The 27,360-nt window shown below is 42.9% G+C and overlaps 1 protein-coding gene across 11 annotated transcripts in view; it reads left to right on the forward strand.

The window, feature by feature from the left end:
- EXOC2 (exocyst complex component 2) overlaps positions 1-27,360 on the forward strand; it is a 151,877-nt gene that overhangs the window by 39,641 nt on the left and 84,876 nt on the right. For 7 of the 11 annotated variants that reach the window (XM_059078060.2, XM_067006858.1, XM_067006857.1 and 4 more), the window contains exons 5-10: positions 8,076-8,189; positions 9,631-9,755; positions 14,664-14,744; positions 22,568-22,713; positions 22,848-22,929; positions 23,668-23,770. In XM_059078060.2, the coding sequence (XP_058934043.1) occupies positions 8,076-8,189; positions 9,631-9,755; positions 14,664-14,744; positions 22,568-22,713; positions 22,848-22,929; positions 23,668-23,770 (651 nt within the window). The remainder of the gene's footprint in view (positions 1-8,075; positions 8,190-9,630; positions 9,756-14,663; positions 14,745-22,567; positions 22,714-22,847; positions 22,930-23,667; positions 23,771-27,360) is intronic. The other 4 variants (XM_067006863.1, XM_067006864.1, XM_067006862.1 and 1 more) reach the window with 1 other exon arrangement.

Raw genomic sequence — 27,360 nt, forward strand, 5'->3', positions numbered from 1 at the left:
AGCTTGGCCAGAAAAATGCTTTTCCAGGTTCCTTTTCACCTTTTAAAGATACTGTCAGGAAAACTGCATTTGTTTCATTGAACTCTGACCTCAGATAGAGGTCAGCCTTATTTTAGAAAAAGAGAGTAGGAAAGGAAAAGCAGATGTTAAAATATTGGTGTGGGTTTTATTTCCCTGACTCTCTTACTATCTTTTAGATAAAAGCTTTGGTCTCTGTAGAGAATGGTGTTAATTGAGGTTAGAATCCCTGAGAGCATTTCCTTTTACTATGTCTTTTATTTCTGTTTATTAATGTCATTTGTGGTTTCTTTTATAATTAAAAGATGGGAGAGGACCTATTTTCAATTAAAAAAATGTCATCAGAGAAGGAATAACAGGATTTAATTACTTGCTTGTTGAAATATAGTAATTGAGAAGGGTTGAAGAATTATGACTGCTTGTTATAAAGCACCATGGTCCTGATGAATTAGCAGACTAAAGTGGTGAGGTCGCCTTTGGAAGAGGAATCAGCTCCTGGTAATTACCATGCTGAGTGTTCATGGCAATTCTTAGCCCACAGTCAGATGTACAAGGTGGAGCCAGGAGGAGCCTTGCAGTGTTGTGGCCAGTTCATGTGACCGTGGGCAGCAAGCGCGAGTAGCCGAATATAGTGTTGCTGTTTGGTGCGAGGCAGAGCTTAATAAATGTTTTATTGGTGTACTCAGCATGCACGCTGCTGTCTTTCAGCCCACAGGCTTAACAACTGGCATTTATGGGCCTCCTTTGGCTGCTGAAGTCCTGCGTATTCCTAGAGTTTTAACTGATGTTCTGCACACATGGTGCCTTAATACTTATAAAAATGTTACTAATTGCTCAGAAAAAAATAACTTCACTTTGAACTGAGACTGGGATTTGCTTGTAAAACGTCTGTATTTCTGATTTACTGTACTGTCACAAATATGCACTCTTTGCACTGCTTAAATTATGATGGAGACAAATTTAACTGAAAAAGAAGGTAAAAACAGGTTCATATTAATAAGTAAAAGCCTTCACTCTGTTTTATTTCTTAAAAGTACTCTTTGCCTACTAGGAGAATATCTATAAGAAATGTTTTTAGAGACAGTACATACATGGGAGTTAGGGCCTTAAAATGGAGCTTTGCCCCTCCTGTTTTTTCCCCCTCCTGTTTTTATGGGATCCGCAACCTTTTTGTGAAATTACTACCCGGGAAGAGCTATCTAGAGTAGTCAGTTGATGCACCACTAGTCTCTTTATTTCCACATAGGTTTTATGAACAGTGCAGGTCTGACCTGCTCCTCATCAGTTTGGCTATCCAGTAGAAAGAAAAGGTGACCAGTTTTCCTGCTCCATTTAGAAAACAAGGAAAGGTGACAAAATAATTCTTAGTATGAGTGTGGAAGGGAAAAGCCTTGGGTAAATTTACCTTTTAGAAATGTTATGAAAACAGATTTGTGGGCTGTGATGTAGTGCCTAGGTCCAGAAACTGTGCGAGACCAAAAAAGGAAAAAAAAAACACACAACGTAAAACAAGCTCATAACATTTAAGGTGCAGAGTAACACTGGTGCTGGAGTGAAAGCTATGAGAATTGAGTGTGACACACACTTGGAAGAGCCCCCTTTCCTCCCATCTTTCTACCTGCAGGTCAGGAGAGCGAGCGTGTTCCCCTTGGTGTGAGCACAGTGGTGCGGCTGTACCCAGGCTCCTCTGCGCGGGTAGTTGGACTTTCTCTCAGAAGGGTGGTTGTTGTTTTGCTGGCTCACGGGTCATCACCGCCAGTCCTTCTGGTACTTGAAGGTGACTGCTGCTGTGTTGAGGACATTCCTGTTAGTTTTGCATCTGACCACTGGGTCGGTCCGTACCTGGGTCTTCCTGGCTAATCCTTTTCGGAAGGTGTAATCTGAGCGCACACTGCCATCTAATGGGGAGCGTGCGCTGTGGGGGCGTGAAGCTTGTCAGCTACTGAAACTGTTGGTTCCTTAATGAAAACACTTCCCATGCTTACATGGTAGACTCCGTGTTGCTTTCACCCTCCAGTTAGTGGGTTTAAAGTGTGGGTTTAGTTTGAATCACTCAGAACATACCTTGCTTTTACCGACTTGCTAAGCCATCGCTTCACTTGGAGGGTCAGAGCCTAAGATGCAGTTACGGTGGACAGAGGTTCAAGTTTTAGCTTCCAGACTCCGTGCTCCATCGGCACAGCGCTTCTGCCTTTCCTTGTGCCGCCACCAAGACCATCAGCAATTTTCTGCATTCTGAGTCACTGTCTCCCTCAGTTTCTATCTTTCTGGATTTGTAGTTGTGGGTTTTTTTCATGCCTGAGATTCTCTGGTTCTTTAATTGGCAATAGAAGTATGGGGTCCTGCTCTTGACCGTTTACATGCAACCTCTCTGGGGCTGTTTCCTGACTGTAAAATGGGAATACATAACTCACGTTGTTAAGAGAATCAGATAAAATGGTTCTTACGAAGAGTCTGTTAAATACAGAGAACCAAGTGGGAAGAATAAAAATAACAGCAAGTAACATTTTTGAGCATCTATCATGTGTCAAAAACTGCTAAGCCTTCCACACTGCATTACCTACTTTAATCCTCAAAATATTCCTAAGAGGAAGAGATTATGATCCCGTTATCCTCATGAATAAATGGAACCTTAGAGAGGTTAAATATCTTCCTCAAGCTTATTCCGACAACGCTAGCCAACTTATAACTGCTACCGTGGGCCGTCTCCGCTTTTGTGGGTACACTCCCCACGGAGCATCATTGCTTCCCGTGTTGTCGTTCGTTGTCTCTTTTCTCTGGATCTTCTGTTTCACACTCATTTTGAGGTGTTTGCATAAAAGATCTTATTTTGGGATAGACTCTTGACTCAGGATGCCTTCAGCTGTGAGTAGTAGAAACAAAAATTCATTCTGGTTTAAGCAAAAACGATATTTATTTTCTCATAATATACAAAGTCCAGAGATGGTGGACTCCACGATTGTCTGAGTCCGTGGCTCAGAAGAGTCACTGAGATGTTAGGAGCCTGGGTTTGCTGTTCTGCTACCCTTGGAGTCGCACCCATCTCCTTCATGACTGCAGAGTGGCGTTAGACGTTTCTAGTGTCGCGATGACAGTAATACACAGGAAATGATAGTGTTAAAATAAAGATCCAGTATTGTTGAAACTGTAATAATACACAGGAAATAACGAAGCTCAGTGAAGTCTGAGGGCAGAAAGAAACTGTCTCTTCTCAGTTCTCCTTAAAAGTGTGGAGGCCTTTCCCAGAAATGCTCCAGCAGCTCTTTCCTGAGACATTGTGGCCAAAACTCCATCAGCCGGTCAACAGCAAGGGGAGCACGGTGAGCACAGGTGCTTGGGGTTCTTGGTGTTCGTACCCAGCGAAGGCGTGGGCAGCCCACTCTGCGGGCGGTTCTGTCCGCGAGACGGGAGGGCATGTCGGGTCTCGGGCTGACGCCGGGCACTCATGTGGTTTGGACTGAGCTGTCTGACCCCTCTGTGACAGAGTGTTGTCATCTTTAGTGTAACTTGTCTGATTCTTGTACGGCTGATTCCTAATCACTCTTTTTCCAGTTTAAATGTCAAGTAAGATTGGTAAGAGCTGAATGTCTTCAGGAAGAAATCACTCTAAAATAAACTCATTCTTAGGGGTGATCATGAGGGTTTGAGAACTAGGACTTAGTGCTCTGGCCAAGAGATCCGGTGCCTTTCAGACTCTTGACCCGCTTAGGTGCTTGAAGGGGCTGCGTGTACAAGAAGCGCAGTGGGTGGGGTGGAGTAATGCTTCAGACCTCAGTGGACGGCTCTCACGTGGCCCCTTCCATGTGTCGCTCCTCACACTAATGCCAGCACTCAGGGTCAGCCCCTGCCCCCCATCCGCGCTTGAAGGGACGCACAGGGGCACAGAGCCCCTGGAGTCCTGCGAAGGACGGTGTCGGGAGGGGCTCCCGGGGCAGCAGAGTCCTCCCGTAGAGCCGCCACTAGACTTCAGGCCTTTATCCTGTGATGAAGCAGACCCTGTACCTGTGTAAAAACAACCACCTAAGGCATCATAGGTGAGGTATTACTAAGGTTTAGGGATCAGATCAGTTTTAAGTGTGGGAAGTTCTAGATGGTTGGGATTTGTTATCTTTCAGTACCGCCCATTTAAGCATCCTAACAGTATAGGATATAACCTTTTGTTTTTTAATTTTTTTATAGCTTTATTGAGAAATAATTGACAAGTTTGTAAGATGTTTAAAGTGTACGTCTTAGTGATTTGATTTACGTATACATTGTAAAAGGACTCCCACCATTTAGGTAAGTAACACATTCATCACCTCATATTTCCTTTTTTTTTTTGGTGAGAACATATAAGTTCTATTCTCTCTATGGTGTTATCACCTATAATCACACATTACACATTAGATCCTCAGACCATATTCATCTCGTGAGTGAAAGTTTCTACCTCTCCCTATTCCCCCACCTCCAGGCAACCACTTTCCTACTCTATTTCTATAGTTTGACTTTTAAAAAAATATTTCACATATTTTGCACATTTGATAAGGGGCTTATATTTGCACATCTGACAAGTGGTTAATATCCAAAATATATAAAGAAGCCTACAGGGCTTCCCTGGTGGCGCAGTGGTTGAGAGTCCGCCTGCTGATGCGGGGGACGCGGGTTCGTGCCCCGGTCTGGGAAGATCCCACGTGCCGCGGAGCAGCTGGACCCGTGAGCCATGGCCACTGAGCCTGCGCGTCCGGAGCCTGTGCTCCGCAATGGGAGAGGCCACGACAGTGAGAGGCCCGCGTACCAAAAAAAAAAAAAAAAAAAAAAGAAGCCTACAACTCAATAGCAAAAAAAAAAAAGCCAATCTGATTAAAAAATGGGCAGAGGATCCGGACATTTTTCCGAAGAAGGCATACGAATGCCAACACGCACGTGAAAAGGTGCTGAATATCACTAATCATCAGGGAAATGCAAAGCAAAACCACAGTGAAGTCACCTCACACCTGTCAGAATGGCTCTCTTGTTATTTGAATGGCTCACAACAAATAAGTGTTGGAAAAGGTGTGGAGGAAAGGGAACCCTCCTGCGCTATTGGTGAGAACGTAAATTGGTGCAGTCACTGTGCAGAACAGCAGGGAGGTCCTCAAAAACTCAAAAATAGAGCTACCATATGACCCAGCAGTCCCACTTCTGGCTATTTATCCAAAGAAAATAAAAACAGGATCTCAAAGTTATCTGCACCCCATGTTCACTGCAGCATTCTTTACAGTAGCCGAGATATGGGAACAACCTTTATTCACAGTAGCCAAGGTATAGGAACAAGCTAAGTGTGCATCCACGGGCAAGGGGTTAAAGGAGTTGTACGTGTGGGCGCCTGGGCTCGCGCGGTTAGGAACACGGGAACGTTCCCCAGCCGTGAGAGAGAGGGCAGTCCTGGCATCTGCGACAACGTGGGTGGACCTTGATCTCAGTCTGCCAGACAGGAAGACAAAGTTCTTTTCTTTTTTTAAAACTAAACCCACTGAGTGGTACTTAGCTGTCAGACCTGTGGGGACTGCGTGGCCTTGGCCACCTCAGTGTGGCCTGCAACGTCTGTAGTTTTGAGTTTCGTGTCTGCATTTGGTGCCTCTTGGCTTTATTTGCTGTCATTGTCTCAGAGCCTTTTTTGTCCTGTCGTACTTAACTCCAGCTACTCTTCTCGCCTTGTGCTTTGATGATGGGTAGGAAGCACCCAACGGGAGTAAAGCTGCAGGGCCTGAGCGAGGGAGAGAAGCTCAGTTTGGCTTCTCAGAGGTCCTTTTTGCCGCTTTTTTTGTCGGTTGTGTCTTCAGTCTCTCGAGTGTGGACCTGACCCTTATTAGGTGAGAATTTCATGGAGGTGAATAATTTATAAAGACTGTTAATAGCAGGGATTTAGTTGGTATCAGGTGATTTTGTGGTATTTTTGATTCTGTTAAGACTTTAACTTCAGGACTACGTAGAGCGCCACGTTGACAAAAAAGCGGTAGGTGGGCCGCCATGCACTTCTTCACACTGATGAGGCCCCACTGGTGCACAGGCTGTCCTTTCCAGCTTAGGCAGCTCCCTGGGGAGAAACCTCCGGCCGGTGAAGGTAGAACTGTGGCTCGCGGTGGCCCTCGCCGGTCAGAGCGGGCGGAAGGCTCCTGGGTTCCTCCCTGGGGCTCGGCTGAGTCTCCGCTCAGCCATATATTCCCGCAGAGTTCCAACGTGGAGGCATGAAGTCTAAATAAATAAAATGATAAAGACTTCCAAAGGTGACAGGGTTTTATTACTAAGTAAAGTATCAAACCAGCATGAAGAATCTAAACCAAAATAAACTTCAGAAAATGCAGTTCTCCAGCTCCCTCTCAGAGACTCTGGTGACAGTGACCAGCGTGCGTATGGAGCACACGCAGAGGCTCACCTGCTCACACACACCCCCAAGAAGATTGGGGCTACAGTTATTCTTCACTCTTGAAGCCAGTGAGGAAAGATTAAGGTTGACTTGGTCTCTGAGTTACTAAGACTCAGGTGATGGCAGCTTGGTATCTACGGCTCCCTTAGTCCCCTCTCACCTTGTCTGTTACTGCCATGTTAAACCTTTTCTTCCCCTAATTAAGGAAAACTCCGTGGTGAGAGAGGTTAAGTGTAACAGGAGGGAACATGGGATCTCCTGGCCGAGGTGCCGGCCTCCGTGTCCAGATGCAGGGTTTCCAGGGGAGATCGTGGAGAGCTGTGTTTCGGACTTGTGTCCCTTGCCCTCTGGGGGAGAATGGGGACAAAGGTACCCGTGGAGAAGGGGAGGGTGGGCGAGAGCTGCTGGAGAGTGTGACGGGCTTTCCGGCCACCTGGTCACGGCCCCCGAGCCCAGGTGAGCACCTCCCTCTCCCTGGAGAGAGTGGGCTCCAGGCCTTTGCCAGTTGTGCCCAAGGGGACTGGTCACCTGCAAGGTGAGGGGCTCCAGCGGGCAGTCCTCCTGGGTGGAGGTGGGATGTTGCCCTTGGACAAGGCTGCCTAACTTCTGAAATGAGGCTGTGTCTGTGATAATGTGGCATCGGGACTCTCAGAGAAGCCGTCAGACCTGCGCACCTTTTCTTCCAGGCCGGGGGTAATTCCTCCCGCTGAGTAAATTTTAGAGACAAAATAATTGTGTGTCCCATATGGGGGTGGGGAACAATTTCAGTCAGAGGGGAACAAGGTAAAAACGACCAGGAGGTTTGCAGGAGACTGTGATCCCTTTCAAGCTGCTGGAGCTTCAGCTTCGAGGATTAGGGTAGCAGAAGTGAGTCCTGAGAGAGAAGCAGGTTTGGGAAGTGGAGGGATTTGACCACAGAGCTTGGACTTCATTCTGCAGGCGGAGGGTGGGCACTGTAAGGGCTGCTCGCTCACAAGCCCTCAGTGGGCCGGGTCCTGCCCAGTTCCCGTTGGCTCTCAGACACAACTTGCTCACCTCCAGCGTGGAGCCTGACAGCTCTGGTAGATAGCTTAACTTGTGTTTGAATGAATAGATAAATGGACTGATCGAGAAGTTGACCTTAAAAATGTGGGCAAGAAAGTGAGCTACAGATAAGGGAGTGTCAGTTGGTGTAAGCTTTTCTTGAGATTGATCTAGACGTGGACATAGAAACATGGGTACTATATAGATCTGATTTTATCAGTAGGCATCATCAAGGCATCAGTGTGTCTTAAAACAACTTTTATGTAGGTCTGTAACAAAAAGCATTTTAACAAGTTGATTTACTGTTTTTAATTTCAGTGTACCCAAATTTTGATTTTTATCTACTGAGTAGGAAATGATTTCATGTTTGGATAGATTTCATGAAGTATCAACTCAGCCTCTTTAAATCTTATATTCTTTTTTTGATGTAATTTCTGTATTTTAACTAATTTCCTATCTTACATACACAGTCAAAGTTTATATGTTAAGTTAGCTGAGGTGTAGGAAGTATATTTTTTTACATACGCAAACAAAGGCTCCATTATGTATCATGTATCATTGTAATGGTTTGTATTCATGTTTATTACTGTTGGTTACATCTTTGTAGTAATAGCACTCAAAATATATCTTAAACCTTTTCCTCCCTCAGAGGTAAATTTCCCCAGAAGGACTTAGAAATGCTGTTCCCTGGAATGAGTGCTGATTTTACAAGTGAGAACTTTTCGGCTGCCTGGTACCTCATAGAGAACCACTCCAACACCAGGTTAGTGGGTGCTGGGCTGTGTTGTGTGGTTTCACGGGGTGCAGCTCATCAGACTTGAGGTAACGTGGGTTTCCCTCTGACTTTGCTGCTTAGCAGCCCTTTGACCTCGGGTGAGCTTGTGAACATCTCAGAGTATCTGTTTCTGTATTTATAAAATGGGATCATTAATCAGAGGACCCCTATTTCCTACTATCATGTTCTCTCTCTATGTTGCGTTATTTATGCCACCCATTAAAACTTTGGAGTCTCAGCTGTGTCCTGTGTCTGAATGTGGTCCCCCCTCCCTACTCAGGTAACAGAGTTCTCGAGTACTGGTTTAAAACGAGGAACACACCTCCTTCCCTGACCAGAGAGCAAAGGAAGATGAGTTATTTATCATTTTGCAGAGACTTGGCTTAAAATTAGCCAAAAAGTAAGCAAGGGTCATATATCCAATTAAAGTGCTCCTTTGTATCTGCTACTTATAGTTTACCCATCCTCTGTACGAGACCAGGTCTGTAACTTTTTCGCAAGACTGGCTTAAAACAGTATATTTAGTAAAAATGTTTTAATAAATCAATGGCTTATTGCTTAATATTTGTATTCTTGAAAAGCCAACTTGTTAAAATATACCTTAGGTGAAATTCTTCCCTCACCTATTGGGATGAAAACCATTATAGAAAACAGGAAGAGTTGGTATATACCTAGAGTAAATTCGGCCTGATAACTTTTTAGAGCAATTGCCTGTCACTTTCTTTGTGGAAGATGGTTCTGAGTTCACATTATAGACGTGCTTTTCTGTCACCACGTCAGGATTGATCTCTGTTCTCTGGGTAGGGCCATCTTGGCATTCAAGAATATAGTTAACGTTTTATGTAGCCAGATTTTCTTAGCTCAGGTGGAAATAAAACTTATAAAATACAGAGATCTGACTATTTTTTCTCTGCCTGAGATGTAAAGATGAAATAGTGTGATCTGTTTAGTTATTTAAATTTTGAGTTGACCTCCAGGTTTTCTGTAATTTCACTGTTAATGGCGGGGCCTGGTCGTGATGGGCTGAAGAGGACAGCGTGCTCAGCTTGTGTCCAGAGCAGAGCAGTGGACGTCCAGGGGGTCCTCCTTAGTCCTGTCGCCCTGCACTGTATGGTCCAGGTCTCCCCATGTGAGAGACACTCTTCAAAACTCCTTACCTGGCAAATCCTGTGTGTGATTTGGGTCGATTATAAGAATGTCTCCATGTGTATTTACTTCCCAGGGGTCTGACATATGAGGGCTACAGATCTCCTTGTATAGCTGCTGTAACTTTGGCGTTCATAACATGTAAAGGTTTAGATCTAGGTAAGAATTTGAAAGCTTGGTTTCATCTGATTACATATTGTATCAGTCTGTATCTTTGCAGGGTAGGCTTCAGTATTTCACACTTGATGCATTATCTTCTGGTGGTTTCTTCATTTCACTTCAGTTTTGAACAGCTCAAAATGGCCGTCACCCACCTGAAGAGACAGGCTAACAAGAAGAGCGAGGGCAGCCTGGCGTGCGTGAAAGGGGGACTCAGTACTTTCTTTGAGGCACAGGACGCCCTCTCAGGTAAGGTGACCCTCAGCCATCTGCTGGGGCTTTCCTGCGGACACCAGGCCCTGCACTTACGGAGTGTTTGCAGGCTGTGATGCTGAGGCTGTGTCCCTGGGAGCGGAGCTCTGCAGTGGCCACCAGTCAGTCTTTGCGGCCGGCCTGGAATCTCTTTGAAGGCTTGGTACCTTAAGTATTTGTCCCTGAGACTTTGCTCACCCATCAGACCCGTGTGAAATAGGGGACCACTTTGCCTCCCCACGGTGCCCAGTCTCCAGGGACGATAAGGAGTTAAATCCCAAGGGTAGAATTCTAGAATTTTAAAAATCCTTGTACAGCCATCAGTATCTTGCACATGGGACTAATTCTGTAGATGTGACCCATTGTGTGTGTGGTCTGGGAAGAACTGGTGATAACGTGTCCTTTCTTTGTAGCCATCGCCCCACAAGCCCCGCACGGTAGCTAACTCCCCCATCCACATACTCATCCTCACATGGGAGGGAAATGGTATTCAGTAGAAATGGTGTGGCTTTAGACATTTCAAGGGAAGATGTTGGGTAGGTTATTTTATTTTTTTCTTTTTAACTACCTTTAATTAATAGAAATCAAATTATTGTTTATCTAGTAAAAAGTAAGATATATTTTTAAAAGTTAGCCCAATTCTTTTTAAAAACAAAGATACCTGTAACTAAGTACCTGTATAGCTAAATACCTATAACCCTAACTGTAGACTAAGAGGCCACACCTTCTTCAATTCAGAAAGACTTAGTTTTTAAAATTACTTTGTATTGTTAAAGTTCGGACATCCTATTATCTTTTTTAAAACCCTTCTCCTCCTGGGCCAGACACGCTTGGTTGCCTTTTGACAAGTTAAATGTGCATCTGGTACAGCTCTCAGCGCATAGAAGTTAGGTCTTTGAAGGGGGGTGAGTTGTGGATGCCTGGGAGGGAGCTGAGAAGTCAGGTAAACTTTGATAAAGTCTCTGTGCCCTGCGTTTTTTGATGGTGTGCTTTTCTTCTTTCTTTGTGCTTATTGATATTCTAAGTTGTCAGTGGTGCTATGTCAGCAGCAGAAACTTGAGCATAAATGAACTGAGTTTAGTGTTCTCGAGTTGAACGAGGTTATCGATATGCCTGGTAGCGGTGCACGTGATAATTTGCCATATGTGATTAGCAGTTCTCATAACTATTGTAATTACAATATTTCTTTAGCAAAAACATGCTTGACTTTTCTCTCCACCCTTTTTTTTAACATATGTATTTGTAAACACATGTATACTTGTATTCATTTATTTATGGTTTTACTTATGTAAATGGCTTCACTCCTGGCAGGTTTCAAGAGGTTTTATTTGGTGCATTAAATTTAGTCTCATTTATTAGACATTTGTCCTAGGCGTATACTGGTAATTTAAAGTTTAGCAAAGATGATAGTGCTGACCAACTACTAACAAGCGAGTGACTCTGTGGCTGATAGAAAATGATTTTAATGGTAAATTAGAAAATTTTAGACACACATATATCTAGCTTTTCTCTTTTTTTGATGTAAATGTACATTACAAAAAATATTAAACAGACAAATAATCAAGAACGACTTGCAACCCTACTGTAGGGATAATCACAGTAACAGTTTGACGTATTTCCTTTTGGTCTTTTTTCCCCTCAGCTTATATGAGTGCATATTACAAAATTGGAATTATATTGTGTATATAATTGTGTGTGCTAGAAATCTTTTATACTTTAGGTGGCTCCTCTGAGTATTTATTTTACTATACTTTAGCATTTGATTTGTTTTATTAGTAGCTCTTTAAAAATTTTTTCAACGTCTTAATTGAAATAGAACTGTAGTTTTAAAAAATGCTTTTTCGGTCAGGGTTTGGTGTTACTGTTATACAGAATCATGTGGATCTGTACGAGTGTATGTTCGTATTGTGAAGTGGGTTATGTAGATTAGGAATAATTTGAAATTTGAGAGTGTTGATACATTGAAAGAGCTAATAAACTGTCTGCTCAGGTAATTACTTTCCTATTATGAAAAATTTCAAGCATGCTAAGAGTAGAGAGAATAGTACCATCACTTCCGTATATACCTGTCACCTAGATTTAACAGGTCATATTTTTCCATACTTGACTCATCGCAGGTTTTGAGGTTGGTTGGTTTGTGTTTTGCTGATCTCAGGCAGCACGACGTTTCTCTCCTGTGCACTTCAGTGTGAGTCCCCTGATAAGGACGTTACATACTCGACCACAGCCCCGTGACCACAGCTCAGAAAGTTCCAGTAATCCTTCAGTTTCATTATTTTTGGCTGCATTGGGTCTTTGTTGCGGAGCGCGGGCTTTCTCGTTGTGGCGAGCGGGAGCTACTCTGCCTTGCGGTGCATGGGCTTCTCATCGCGGTGGCTTCTCTTGTTGCAGAGCACGGGCCCTAGGCACGCGGGCTTCAGTAGTTGTGGCGTGAGGGCTCAGTAGCTGTGGCTTGCAGGCTCTAGAGCGCAGGCTCAGTAGTTGTGACGCATGGGCTTAGTTGCTCCGCGGCACGTGGGATCTTCCTGGGCCGGGGATCAAACTCGTATCCCCTTCATTGGCAGGCAGATTCTTAACCACTGCACCACCAGGGAAGCCCCCAAGTTGCTTATTGAGTTATATTATTTAAAAATGTTTCCAGAGAAAATAAAAGGTCAAGTGACCCAGACCTTGGGTTATTTGCATTAGTTTTCTGGAAAATAGGATTGCCTTTATCAGATCCCAGTGTCTCTGGGTCCTCATGCTGGCTGACAGCCTGAGGGGTCTGCTGTGTGGAGATGGGTGCAGGAAGCCGCTTTGTGGTGGAACAGGGCTGTGAGCCATGCAGCAGCCTGGACCTGTGGAGCGGCAAGGGGCCTGTCAGTAGCAGAGAATGTGGCTGGGGACTCATTTAGTGCAGACTCTGACTTAGAAGCAGCATTCGAGCAGAAGCTCTCACGTGTAACCTCTTTAACTGCCACCGATAGACCGGGAGCGGTGACCACCTAATAACATGCCACGTGGCCACTGGCTCCCTTCCAGCCAGGACTGTCAGAAACACAGCAGCCGTTGCTCAGGAGCGTGGAGCAGATGTGCTTGTTGGGAACACAGGCCTCCTTCTGGCTTCGCTTTTTAATATTTGGGCTTTTTTATCTCCGTTCCTTTCAGATAGGAAAGTTCTTTTCCATTTAACTTAATCAGTTCAAGGTATGTGGGAATGTTTTACATCATCACATAATCCAAATTTAAAATATTAGATGAATAACTTTCTTTTCATTCCTGAATCATCCGAGACAATTAAAAACACAGTAGTTGGTTTTTCCCCCCAAAATATATATTTTTCTTCCTATGAATGTGTTTTTTTCAACAGAGAAGCAATATATTTTTAGAGTTTCATGCAAAATTTGAGGTTGTTTTACAAAAACGTGTAAAAAGATAAAGACAAGATAAAGACTAGAAACTAATTGAAAGAAGAAGTCGATGTTCAAAGCTCATTTGACCCAGAATTCCCTAACCAGTGAGTCAAGGGAAACCAACTAAATTGTACTTGATTAAAGAAACACACATCAATTTTGCTTAGCCAGACTTTTTTTCCCCTGTAAATCTGCCACTCCTGACTGGTGGGCTGAGGCAGAACCTGTCAGTTCCTTCGAAGGAGGAGTTTGAATGTTAGAGAAGAGCTCCTGTCCAGGAGTGCTGCTGCCCTGGAGCCCTGCCGGGACGCTGGGGAGTGAGCCGCCCTGCAGCGGAGTGGGGTGTGTGCTGGGGCCCCTCTGGTGAAGGCGTGGAATCCTGGCTCTCTCAGCAGCTGTTATTTTCGAAAGAAGTCTTGTATTTGCAACTGAATGCAGTTTCCCACTGACATAGTAGTTCTGTTGTTCCCAGTTTACAGATGTGGAAACAAAGGCTGAGGGGGTTTGGGTCACCTGTCCATGCAGTGTGGGCAGGATGTGGTGAAGCTTCTTGTCCTGGGATCACAGCACTTAAACTAAAATTTGGGGTTTGGCTTTGTGACCTTGGTCAACTTACTTAATTTTACTGAGCTGTGGTTTCCCCATCTGTGAAATAGAAAGAACATTAGAAGCTCATCATTGACTTCTTACCAGATACGCATCGTGCGTTAGAAACTTATCATGGTGCTCTGCTTATCGTCATGTGTCAATAATATTTGCCTTGCTATTTTTATTACTTTTACTGTGTCACAGTTTTGAATTTGTATTTGGAAATGTGTTTTGAAAATTTTCTTAATGAGTCACCTGAGCAAGCCTGATCTGCTGTTTAAAACCTCCTCTCTTCAGTAGGTAAAAGTTTTTAAATATAAATTAACGCTTTCCTAATACTCTTTATCAGAATCATTCAGATGTGCGTCAGTATTAGCAAACAACTCCAGTGTAATTCGTACATCCATAAATTGACGTATTGGTAGATATTACTAGATATTTATTGAGAACCTCCAGGGAAATAATTACAGACTGAATAGAATATCAATAGTATGTATTTTGCCATGTTAAATCCCAAGGCTGAAATTAAATATTTTGAGGTTGATAGATATCAAATAGTAAGTAGTATTTCTATTTTGTAGTTGGTGAAACTGAGAAATAAGAATGACTTTCTTATGGCCAGATATCAAAGATATTAGTTATTTAAGCCTCACTTTTCTTTTTTAATTCAACCGTCTTTACCACTCAGCCTTGGTGATCAGATGACTAAGTACGTGTATTATGTACTATTTTAATAGCATTAAACTACCGTGACTTAATACTGGTGTCTGCTGGTTACTTTGCAGAGTTTGTGCAGAGTTTTTGTGTGTTTGTGCTTCTTTCTAGCAGTGAAAATATGACCATTTTTTATGCTGTTTAAAAATGTCATTTTGACATTTCCCACCCATTAAAATAGCCTATATTTTAACTAGATCCTTTTTTCTAGCCATCCATCAAAAACTAGAAGCGGATGGAACGGAAAAAGTAGAAGGATCCATGACGCAGAAACTGGAGAATGTTCTGAACAGTAAGTTTTGTCCTACCACCCAAAACTATTTATGGACTTCATAACAAGCTTTGATACAGTTCTTGGACCTGGTTTCACAGAACAAGGCAGTAAGTTGTATTTTAGTATTTATTTCTAAATAGTAGTGATTTAATGAACATAAAGGGGAATAAAAACATTGAAAATGAATGTTCTCTTTCTGTTTGCATTTTATTTATGAGAACTCATCATTTGAAAGCAAGCCAGTGTACTTCTTAAAAAGTAAAATTTGCTACCATAAAGGAGGCCAGGATATAAATAGCATCATCAAAGATAGAAAAATGCTGCAGCAGCAACCAAGATTGTCATTGACCAAAACCTGAAAAATCATCTTCAAGTACGTGCCAGTGTCAATGCAAATAACATCAGCTACTAGAGTGACAGATACTGAGCTGCTATCTATTTATTTGTGCCTTGCCTTTTTCCAAAACAACTTTAAGGCAGCTGCGTACTTGAGTGTTTCCAACTCTGAGACATTTTGTAAGAATTGCAGGCCAAGAGAAACTGATCCATGCAGTTTGAGGCCCTGTCCACCTCCCCTTCTTTTTTCTGACATCTGTACTTCCAGCTACTTATCCTACTGATTTAGAAGAAACTCATCAGAGAAGTCAATCCCTATTATAATATTAGTGGCTTAAAAGTAAATTATTCTCTTCCACATATGTGGTAAAAACATTTGACAAGGAGCAGTAACGCCCAGGGGACTCTCCCAGTTTTCAAGTATAAGCATATATATAGCATATGATTTCTCCAGGAAGTAGAGTAGGGTCGAGAATAACTGAAACATTTAAGAACCCCGGCATCGGCTCTTTAGTGATTCTATGAATGCAGGACTGTGATAGCGAGTCAGTTTTGCACATCTAGCTTCATTTAGTCCCATCAGCAAAAGTTTCTGAGCTTTTTTGTAAATATCTATTTGTCACTGACCAAAACCTGAAAAAGGTTTTGGTCAGTGACAAATATCTAAACCTGGGGATAGCTCTGATCATAAAAGTGTTCCTAGAAAGAAGCTTTAATTTGATACAGGCTTTCCTTGGTAGTAGAATTTGAGTACTTGGATTTCATCCCAAAATTTATGAGTTTAACAGCACTTTAAATTTTTTTGTCTCTGGTTGTTGGTATTATTATCATCATCATCATCACCATTTTGCCTTGAGATTTTACCTCGTTCGTTGTTCTCGTCTGAGAACCAAGTCCCCAGCTTTGTTCAAATGGATATATTCTGAATTCAGCCCAAATAAGCATTTACTAAAGCTATTTCTATATTAACATAGACATTTTAAGGTCTTGGATGGATATTTTCTGTTTAGGGATGTTATTTTCCCTGGAGAAGTTGCCATCAAACCATGATACCTGTTTAAAAAAAAGATTATGTCAGTAACTTTTAAAAGGTGGCTTGTGAGAACAATCTGGCTTAGTAAGTATCTCATTGTATCAGTAGAAGAAAATGGATATTTGCTCAGGTTTGGAAAAAATCACGATCTGTTTCATGGGTGAGGCCTGGCATAGTATGTTAATGTAATTTTTTTCTTTTCAGTAGTTTAGGTAATTCTCCTTTGGGACTTGCGATATAAAATTTGTAAGGGAAATGGTTTTGCTTCTGTTCCTTTATAAGCACAAACTTTTTCTAGAAATGTGTCCTTTTAACTTTCTACTGAAATTTGCTCTTTTTTGGGTAAAGTTGGCTTAACGTGAATGTCACTTCTTTGAGACTCAGGACTTTCTGGGATAAAAATTTCCTGTAGATTATATTCCTTTGTAACAATCCATTTTTCCTAGAAACACTTTTATGTCAACTGGATGTTGATGTTTGCTATCTTAGGGTAAGTTGTGTTAGTTTAGGTCAGCTTGGCCAACATTTGTAAGACGGGTTGTGTCAAGTGCCGCGCTGGGTCCAGCATCGAGTATGGAGCTGGGAGGGATGTGGCTGCCGCCCAACAAGCAGGTCCCCTGCCCTGACGGTGTGCCCAGGTCACCGATTCACCGATCTTCAGGAGCTGTACAACTGGGGAACTAAAACAAATTATGCAGGAGTGCAAATGTAGTCTGGTTTGCTTAGATTATATATTTTTTTCTTTTTTTCAAATTTCTATTTCTCCTTTTATTTATTTATTAACATCTTTATTGGAGTATAATTGCTTTACAGTGGTGTGTTAGTTTCTGCTGTATAACAAAGTGAATCAGCTATACGTACACATATATCCCCATATCCCCTCTCTCTTGCATCACCCTCCCTCCCACCCTCCCTATCCCACCCCTCTAGGTGGTCACAAAGCACTGAGCTGATCTCCCTGTGCTATGTGGCTGCTTCCCACTAGCTATCCACCCTACGTTTGGTACTGTATATATGTCCATGCCACTCTCACTTTGTCCCAGCTTACCCTTCCCCCTCCCCGTGTCCTCAAGTCCATTCTCTTTGTCTGCTTAGATTATATTAATGCTTTAATCTTGTGTATAATTACATACTAATTTATGTGCATTTTCCCTGAGTTATTTTAAATGAAAGTTTTTTAAACTTGGGCAACCTTTTTCACTTTAAGTTTCTAAAGGGTGATGTTGACTAAGAAATTCAGTCCCTTTTGTTCAGAATTTATCAATGTTGAAGCCTTTCATTGAAATTCTTTTTTGTTTTCACTGATACATGTTTCTCATATTTGCCTTGGTATTTAATAATTCCTTCTTGATTTCAAGCCAGTGATGACTTAATTTCTATCAGATCCACATATCTCACTCTGTGTTGTTAACTATTCCAAGAGCATGGAACAGCGCCATCCAACAGAACTTCTGCCATGATGGAAATGTAGCTCTTGAGCACTTAACTAGTATTGCTGAGGAATTTAATTTTTATTAAATCTTAATAATTTGACTTCAAGTCGAAGTAGCCCTGTGTGGCTGGTGCGGCTGGGCTAGGCCGGCAGGTGCGGGGAGGGACCGTGCAGTCTGGGTGTGTGTCGCTGGTGCTGGGACAGCTAGACATCTGTGCCCCTCCCTGGCGTCAGGGCTTGCTCCCTCAGTCCTCAGATGCTCCCCGCAGTAACCCTGGGAGGCTTGTGCTGTAACCTGCATTTTATGGACGAAAAACTGAGGCTCAGAACGATTGAACGCGTTACCTCAAGTCACATCAGCAGTGAGTGGCAGAGCCGGGATCTGTGCCTACGCACCTGGCTCTGAGCCTGTGCTCTAAGCTGCAGGTGGCCTTGCTGCTTTGGGGTGCGTGGGTCTCAGTGACCGGTATTCTTGCCACGCTGCACCAAGTACACACCTGGTTGCTAGCTCTGCGGTCCACTGAGCATTCACCAGTAACATGCCCAGCTGCTCTTCCTGCAGAGTTGGGGGGACCCACTGCAGACGTTTGCCAGGTCCTGCTCAGACAGCAGAGCGTGCCCGTGTGCAGCCTCCTCGTCTCCCAGAGAGAAGCGTGCAGACGTTTCACAGACATGGAGGCTCAGAAGGGGGAGTTGGCCCACAGAGATGAAAGTGCATCAGAAAAGGGAAAGTAGTGACAGTGTGAGTGGAATTCAAATCCAGCACGACTTGGGTTGTAGAAGTGGCTGTGGTGGGGTGTGGACACTGCCACCGGGAGCCCCGAGGAGCTCAGTGAGGGTGGACTTCCCCACCGCGGCCAGGAAGGTGTGACGAGGGGGTGAGGCTGTCCCAGAGGGAGTGAGGCTGACGGAGCACTCAGAGCTGACCCGTGAAGCTGGAAGCAGAGCAGACAGACGTGGAGACGAGCGTGATTGTTCGCCAGAGCACAGAAAAGTTGCTTGACACGTGCTGTAAACTTGACGACAAGAAGAGGTGCGCTATCTTGATGATATTTTTTACAAAGAAGTTAGACACTTGAATTTTCAGTGTTTCTAATGTTTTTTATTATAGTGTACTAAATAACAATCAGTTTTACTGTTTTCTCATTTTCTTGTTGATCTATAACCAACAGTGAGCAAGTTTTTAAGGTTTCAGCAAAAGTTTTTTAAGTCACAGAACAAGCGTCGTTTTCGCGTCAATTATTAGGATTGCTTGCTCTGCTTGGTTCAGCTGCCCGATCACTGACATGGTCCTGCATGTGGGCCCTGTGCTGTCCCTCCCTCAGGGGACAGGGTCCTGGGCACTGGTTCTGAGGCTGGTTTCTGGTACTTGCCCTGTAAGCGTTTATTGAGCGCTCTTATTCCTCTTCCAGGGACAGGAGGATGAAACTTGCATTTTACTTCTGAGAGTTTATAATCCAGTGCAAAGTAGGGCCAGATAGGCAGGGAATTGAATTGTGGTGTGACAGTGCTCTGCTGGTAGGGGTCCCGGAGCCCCACAAGGGGCACCTGATGGAAAAGTGGATGGAGAGAGGACGGGGGAGGGCTGCGAGCCTCAGGAGAGGAGGGGGACAGGCCAGGCAGGCCGACATTGGCCAGTGGGCGCTAAGTGGGCCCAGGTGCATCCCGGGTGGGGCAGGCCGCACAAGGAGGAAGGCGCTGACCTCAGGGGAGATGGCTGTGGGCCACGAAGCAGGACCGAGTACCGTGGGGTGCAGACGTGAGGGCTGAGGCTGCTGGGTCGAGGGGTCTGCTCGTGACAAGCTCTCCATGCGGCGTTGTGGAATTTGTCCTTATCCTGAGGCTACTGGTGAGCCGTGGGAGGATTTTACATAAGGAAGTCACATGGTGAACTTGTAAAAAAACATTCTGCCATCTGTCCAGAGAATACACTGGAGGGAGCTGGATAGAGATCAGAAGAGAAACCAGTAGAAGTGTGCACTGGTGACATGAGAGCGGTTTGTGGGACCCCAGCGTCAGGCCTGGCTGGGAACAAGCACTAGGTGACTCAGGTAGTGACCTCGTTCATGTAAATGTCGCCCTGTAACGTCAGATGGCTGCCTGTCTGGCCGTTTTCTGGAGTCTGTTAAGAGAAACAAGACACACAGCAGGTTGTTCAGTCTCCTTGTGTCCTGGTTTTGCTATGAATTTAAGTATACGTTGAAAAGTTACCTCAAATTTCATTCAGCTTTATCGTTCCTGGGGTAAGTTGTGTCGTGGGTGCGTAGGGGGAACCCTGCTCCCATCCCCCCCCTCCCCCCAGCTCCCATCAAGCAGAGACGCAGGTTATACATCACCCGTACCGTCCTCTGTGCTGGGTACCAGTGCCGTGAAAAGGGGCCAGAGAGAGCTTCGCGTTTACTTTAATAAACATGCTTGAAATGACCAGGCGCCATCAGAATTACATGACCAGCTTTTGTGGATGATGGGTTCTTGGCACAGTTACAGTGATTTTCCATCTTTGAGGGCAGGTATGAGTTTGATTGGTAAGTGGGCTGTGCTGCAGTGACTTGTCTCGCATCTTATTCTCCAGCTCTGTTGAGATACAGTTGACACGGGACATTGTGCAAGTTTAAGGTGCGCGGTGTGATGGTTGGATACCTGTCTGTGATGCCGCGTGTTCACCCCCTCCCACCCCCGCCAGCGCTGTCGCCACACGTAATTCCATTTGTTTGTGATGAGAATGTTTGAGGTTTCCTCCTGAAGCCACTTTCAGGCTACAGTACAGCATTGTTAGCTCTGTTTCCGACGCTGTGCATCACATCCTCAGAGCGCATCCCTCTCCCCGTGGCCCCAGCCCGGCCTGCTTACGAGAGCTCGGCTTTTCAGGCTCCTCGTGTAAGTGGAGCCACTCAGGGTCTGTCTGCCTGTGACGGCACATGGTGTGGAGCCCTCCGGGTCCATCCGCATGTCCCTGTCTCATGCTGAGGAAAATATCACTGCCCTGCCAGCCCGACTGAGGCCAGTGTCATTGCTGTCAGTGCAGGGGGGCGTCCATCCCCGAGACCATGATGCAGTGTCCCTGCGGTTGGGAAGGGGACAGCCTTCAGCCTGCACGTGCCCAGGGCTGCTCGTGGGCTGGCGCAGGTGGCCTTCAGGGCGGCCCTGCCTCTGCTTGTGGGGCCAGCGCGCCCTTCTCCTCTCAGCCACCCTCAGGTGTGGCTGGTGAGCTGCTGCTGCTTTTTATCTGCTTGCACAAATCTCGGTTTCCCTGCTTTCGTTTCTTTTCTTACTGTCTATGATCATCCAGTTATTAGAGCTATGAACTCTCGAAATTTTATTGTGAATGCAGTAAAGTTTGCAACAGAATAATTTATGGACAGAAATTATCTATAAATTAAAATCATAATTTCATGACTTAAAATTTGTACATATATTAGAATTCTCTATATGTATACATTTCTGTGTAACTAAATTAAATTTTAATTTTATAGTTTATAATTTCTGCTATAAGTTTTTCTGTATTAAATATTTATATTTTATTTAATTTTAAGCAGATTTTCTACCTGTGCTTGTTACTTTTTAGGGGAGTTTGAAATTATTAGTTTGTATTTTTTTATTGTCTTTAAGATGAAAAAATAATCTAATTTTGATATTTTGTACTCCTTCACTGTAGAGAAAGTGCTTGGGGATTTAACATCCGCAGCGCACACATAAGTAATCAACCTTTAAAAATATTCAGTCCCCATTCACGTATCTGTCTAATTCGTTCATGAAGCCTCAATTCGTGAAGTTTCTTTCTAAATGGTAAACAAATGCTTAATATTAATTTTCTTCCAAGAAAAATACTTTTAACCTTAATCACATTTCCAATTATTCATTTAGTCATCATTATATTATATGGTTTGGTGGCAAAAAGGGAATATATTTTTTTTTCTCAGAGTAGAAATTCAGTATTCTATGTTAAATAGCGGGTGGTGAAAATAGCTGTCCTGACAAAACAAAGTTTTTATACCAGGCCTTTAAAATTTCAACAGAATTTAAACATTATTTAGATAAAACAATTATGTTACAAATATGACTTTTAACACACTCAGGCCACCCACAGTGCGGACCAGAGAATGCGGCATGCCAGCCACCCAGCGAGACTGAGGTCGTTTTTTTCATCTTTGCTTAAAGTATAGTCACTAGACCAGATAATGTAGAAACTTTTTATGAGCAGTGGTCAAACAGCCAAAAAAAGTTTATCCTTTTTCTTCCCTTGCCTTGTGACTAATTAAAAATAATTCACAAGTTGAAAAAGCTTAACTATTTTAGTACACGGTAAATTTTGTTTTAGATAAGGAAACTCTTTCATTACAGTGATTCATAGAGTTTGAGGTCTTCAAGGTAAAAAAAATACATATATATAGAATGTCCAGTTTATGTATCATTTAAAGAAAAATTAAGCTGATTTAAGAAATATTCATTAATAGTGGTATGTTAAAGTTTGACATTTTATATTGCTTATATCATTTTTTGTGCCTGCTACATAAATAGATAATTTTATGTAGAAGTAGGATTAGGTCTCAAATATTTCTTTTGAACAACTTCTCTGAAAGATTTTTTCCGTTTTTTTTTTATTACTATGAATATGTAGATATTGAATCCAGAGACTTTAACTAGTGTACTTGTGTGTGCACGCATGTATATGTGTGGGTTTTAACCTGTTGTCTGAACTAATGAAATAACCTAAGGGTCCATAATGCTATAACACTTGAAAGAAGCTAAAATAAATGTAGATTCACATTAGACAATTTGTTTGGGCCTGGTAAGTATGGTTATTCTTAATTGGATACCATTAATTGGTATACATATATGACAAGACTTCACAGGCAAAAAGGAAATTGTATTTTAGCAAACTGTAAAAAAAACCCTCCAATATATAGCTGACTTTTAGAAAAGTCTACTGAGTTTTAATATTAAGTGCAATAGCAGTCTAACATTTTATTTTTGTCCAGTGACACATTTTCTGATTAAAATTAGTTTTTATCTAAGTTTCTTTTTGTCCTTTTAAAATAGGAGCAAGTAACACTGCGGACACATTATTTCAAGAAGTCTTAGGTCGTAAGGACAAGGCAGATTCCACTAGAAATGCACTCAATGTGCTCCAGCGATTTAAGTTTCTTTTCAACCTTCCTCTAAATATTGAAAGGAATATCCAAAAGGTAGAGTGCATATTTATGTACCTATGGTCATAGATGTCATAAATTTTAAAGAGTTGTTAAGATGTTTTTTATCTTAACCAAATGTCTTCATTAAACTTTACTGACAGTCTCCAAAATGTTTCTTTATTTTAAAGGGTGATTATGATGTGGTTATTAATGATTATGAAAAGGCCAAGTCACTTTTTGGGAAAACGGAGGTGCAAGTTTTCAAGAAATGTAAGATTTGTTTATTACTTTTAGATTTTCTACTTTGCTTTTACAGGAAGAATGTGGAATGTAGTCTACAAAGAATGTTACATTCGTTTTAGTTTTTGTTTATATGGTGCCCTTTCTCAAGTGTAAGACAGTTACTTCAGAAGTAACACGATGGCTTTTCTTACTAAGATGGAGTGAAAACTGTAGGATAGGTTAGTCTTGGACATTCTTTGCTGCTTGTTAATCATGTTGCTATTTAAAGTCTTTTCTACTGGAAAGAATCAATTATAGATATTTTACAGAAACGGAAATCTACGTTTTAATCTTCCCTCTTCAGAAAGACCAATATATTTATGAATTCTAACCCTACTTTAAAGTGAACTAAACAACTTTTGAAATTATCTCTAAGGCTAGAGTTACAGAAAATAAGAAAAGCCTAAAATGCCTTATGGTCATGCCTTATTAACTGGGAGAAATATCACAGGACTTGATTAAATTTGTAAATAATTTTATTTTTATTGTGGTACATTTACATGCAGTGATATGCACAGGCTTACATGTTGCAGCTCAGTGAGTTTGACAAATACACACGCCCATGGAACCCACACCCTGGAGAGAACGTTTTCATCACTCCGGAAATTTCCCTCTTGCCTCTTCTCAGTCGCCCCTCTACCCCAAGGCAGCCACTGTTCTGCTTTCCGTAATTGGATTTTATATTTTCATTCTGTAAGTCCGTCTAATTCTTTCCTTTTTAAACAGACTATGCTGAAGTAGAAACACGGATTGAAGCTTTAAGAGAATTACTTCTGGATAAGTTGCTGGAGACACCATCGACCTTACATGACCAAAAACGTTATATAAGGTAAACCTTCTGCAAGAATTTTGACAAATCACATGTGTCTGGATAGTGCTGCATACCCCATGTAACTCTTAACGCTGATTGGGGGAAATTGGGAGATTGATGAAATGGTAAAAGGGAAGACAAGTAGCAGAAATTTAGGGGTACCTCGTGTAGGACACCAGAATTCTTCTGTGTACTCAAAAATTTGGGAGCACTCACTCTTTAAAGGCAAGGAAATCCTGCCGGTTTGGAGAAAGGAAAAGTAACCTCATTGCACCTCTCCTCCCGTCCACAGCATCTTCCCCAGCCCGGGGTTGCGGGGGGCTCTCTGACTGGCTTAGAGGGTGGCACTCTCCCACAGGCAGAAGAGTCTCTGGTACCCCGAGAGTGGTCAGTGCTCAGCAGTAGAGAAAATTCTGAAAGCTTTCAGTCTTGAAAAGGAAGTGGGAAGGGCTTACGTGAAAAAGACAGCAGTAACAGCAAAAGCCACGGACACCACAGCATAGAGGGAACCATGTTGCCCGAGAGGGAGGGGCTTCAGCAGGCGCAGGGGCGCTGGAACTGCTGACTGCCACCCCCCCACAAACAAGCCTGCGCCGGCATGTGGCGTCTGCATCACACCTGGCGCGCAGGTGAGGACCTGGGACTCAGAGCGGTCGCTGCTCAGCACGCACCGCCACAGGCCTCCTGGTCTGTCTGGCTTCACAGCCTGTCTTTGCTTTTCTCTAAGTGCCCCCAGAGGAAAGAGTGCATTTGGGAGATTTTTCTGGCCTGTAGAATCATAGAAATCTAATGCTGTGAGTAAACTGCACGTTAGTTATCCAACCACTTTTTTATTTCTTAACATGTAAAGTAACAGAGTTCCAGGAAGGTTAATCTCTCACGTAGGAAACATAGCTGGTTAGCATCTTGTCTGTGTTCTGCCGTGTTGCTTCACTAATCGGGCTTTGTGTCTAATTACCTGTTTACGTTTATTCTTTTTCATTTGCTGATAGTAATATGTTAAACCTTCTTGAGTGCAGGATTTCTTATTGTAGTGAATTACCATTTATGTAGATTACTCACGTACAGTTCCTGTGACTGGTTAACCTACTGGATACCATTTAAAAGATGGTGGGTATTAAAAAAAGATTCTTTTAAATGGCCTATTTAACGTTTTATTCCCTGTCATTTTAAAGGGAAAAGAACGTCACTGAGAATGTCAAGTCATTTACTTATTTTTTAATCCTGATTTTATTTTTGATATTTTGAGAAGATACTGAGCAATTTTATCATCCTTCTTAAATTAAGGGTTTCATTATTAATGAATAGGAAAAATAACATCACAACCAGGCCAAATATCTGTTGAACTTTGGAAACTATGGTGCGCAGTCCTTTGAGCAGCAAGTGGGGGTGGAGACTCGCAACTCTATCATCAGCCAAACTCCATCTCTTAGCTCTCACGTAACCAACTGCGCAGGGAACGCGCGAGTCAGCTTACGCCTGTGCTGTCGTGCTGTTGTTCACTGCCGAGTCTCCCTAAAGACATCCTGATGCTTTTCACTCTCCTTACTCTAGTGAGGCTAGTAGCTCAAGCAGCAAGCAAAGTACCACATACTTCTTCCACGCCAGTGTGATTCTGTCCTTGGTAATTGTTAAAAATCATGTTCGAGTATGGCTAAAGGCTTTAATTCTTAAATTTTAAAATTTTGAGCCTATGCTCATCATAATTAACATTCCTTACCTTCTGCCCTCTAAAAAAGTCTTTTTAAAAAGTGTTGTTGGATAACACATATTTAAAAGAAATAGCAATAACCTGTATCATATGCTAAGCCAAGATCTTTGAAATGAAACTACATACTAAAAGAAAAGAAGCAGCTCATTGGATTAAGTCATTTAACCAAGGAAAAGCCTAGCACAAGGTGTGCTTTTGAACTGAGACACTGCAGAATTTCTGAGACAACAAATTTATCTCTTTATAAAACTCTTTTATGTAATACCCATTAGCAAAGAGGATTATTATTAAATATTGGGAGGACCCAGTCAGCATACTGAAAAGGCATAATCTGAGAAGATGCTGAGCAGAAAGGCATGTTGATCTTGCTGTGCTGCTCGAGAGGCAGCCCTGTGACAGCCCTCTGTGTGCTGCTGGTGATGTGCACAGAGAGGGAGGGAAGCCGCCCTCCGCCCTTGATAGGGACGGTGCCTGTATTTACCTCTGCTGCCCATCTGAAGTTGCTGTTGAGTGCTAGCATCAGGAAGAGGTGCAGGAGGAGTCTCTGGGCAAAACAAACCTGTTTGAGGACACCTCCGACAGACAGTCTCTCCCCACGTTGCAGGAAAGGTGGAAGCGCACATTTTGGGGAAAGAAATGACACAATGTACTATTTGTCATATTTACACTCCAGAGGATAGAAGAGGAAAGCCTATGGGGGGAAGACTTAGATTGGGTTTTGAAGGCTTTGCTGAATGTCACCTGTTAGATCCTCCCGGGGATGCTGTTAATTGATTTGCCAGACTCTCAGCGCAGACTGCCTCCTGGCCCCTATAAATAAAGGGTCATGGCTCGGGTAGGAGAGGAGCCCGCACGGGACACCCTGCTCTCCTGGGAAACCATTCTTCCCCGTTAGCCCGTGGAGGTCAGGGGAGGTGGGTCATTCCCGAATGTGATGTCAGGTTTCTTCTCAGTGTTTTGTCACTAACTTGTTTCTCCTCTAATTAGCTGCTAATTGAGAAGACTGAGTAAGGAAATACTCAGTACTGCAGAAGCTGGGGAGAGAGGCCCAGGTGTGTCCCTGCGTGTTTAGAGGTCACAGCTTGTCACCATTAATTAAAATCTATTCTTTTTTTTTTTTTTTTTTTTTTTTTTTTTTTTTTTTTTTTTTTTTTTGCGGTACGCAGCCCTCTCACTGTTGTAGCCTCTCCCGTTGCGGGGCACAGGCTCAGCGGCCAAGGCTCACGGGCCCAGCCGCTCCCTGGCACGTGGGATCCTCCCGGACCGGGGCACGAACCCGCGTCCCCTGCATCGGCAAGGGAACTCTGAACCACTGCACCACCAGGGAAGCCCTAAAATCTATTCTTGAACAAAACTTTTAACCCCAAGACTACAGACAGCTTAGGGTTAAAGAGTTATTTTAAGACATTAAGTCCAGCTTTTGAGGTTGATTTAATTGGATTTAACTTGTTATGTTTATATATTTCATGAGGGCCGAGTTTTGAATAATATTTGGCAGAAATTTTTCAACTGAACTCTATTTCAGTTGTCTATCTGGGTTTGGAATTTTTACAGAGAAAGAAGACTTTAAATATTTTAAGAACTGTTTTAAAACTAAGAAAAATGCCCATCTATACTGTATTTTCTAGAGAAATATCTTCTCATGAGTTAGAGTTTAGACTTAGAGTCAGTGCTTGCTGTCACCAAATCTCTTTGTGTAATAAAGTGATCTTAAGTTTCCGTTGCCCTGTTTGGATCCTACAGAAAAAAGGGTCACACCGCCACCTCGTGGCCGTATTTCAGACCAGAAAGGAATGAAGAAATATTCACGCTGAGGCCTCTGCGGGTTCCCACCTGTTTTCTGTGTGACTGAGAACTAAGTAGAAACACTCTGTGAACAAAATGTAACCGCAAAGAT

This window comes from Kogia breviceps, chromosome 10 (genome assembly GCF_026419965.1).
Source record: "Kogia breviceps isolate mKogBre1 chromosome 10, mKogBre1 haplotype 1, whole genome shotgun sequence".
In the NCBI taxonomy this organism is placed as follows: domain Eukaryota; kingdom Metazoa; phylum Chordata; class Mammalia; order Artiodactyla; family Physeteridae; genus Kogia; species Kogia breviceps.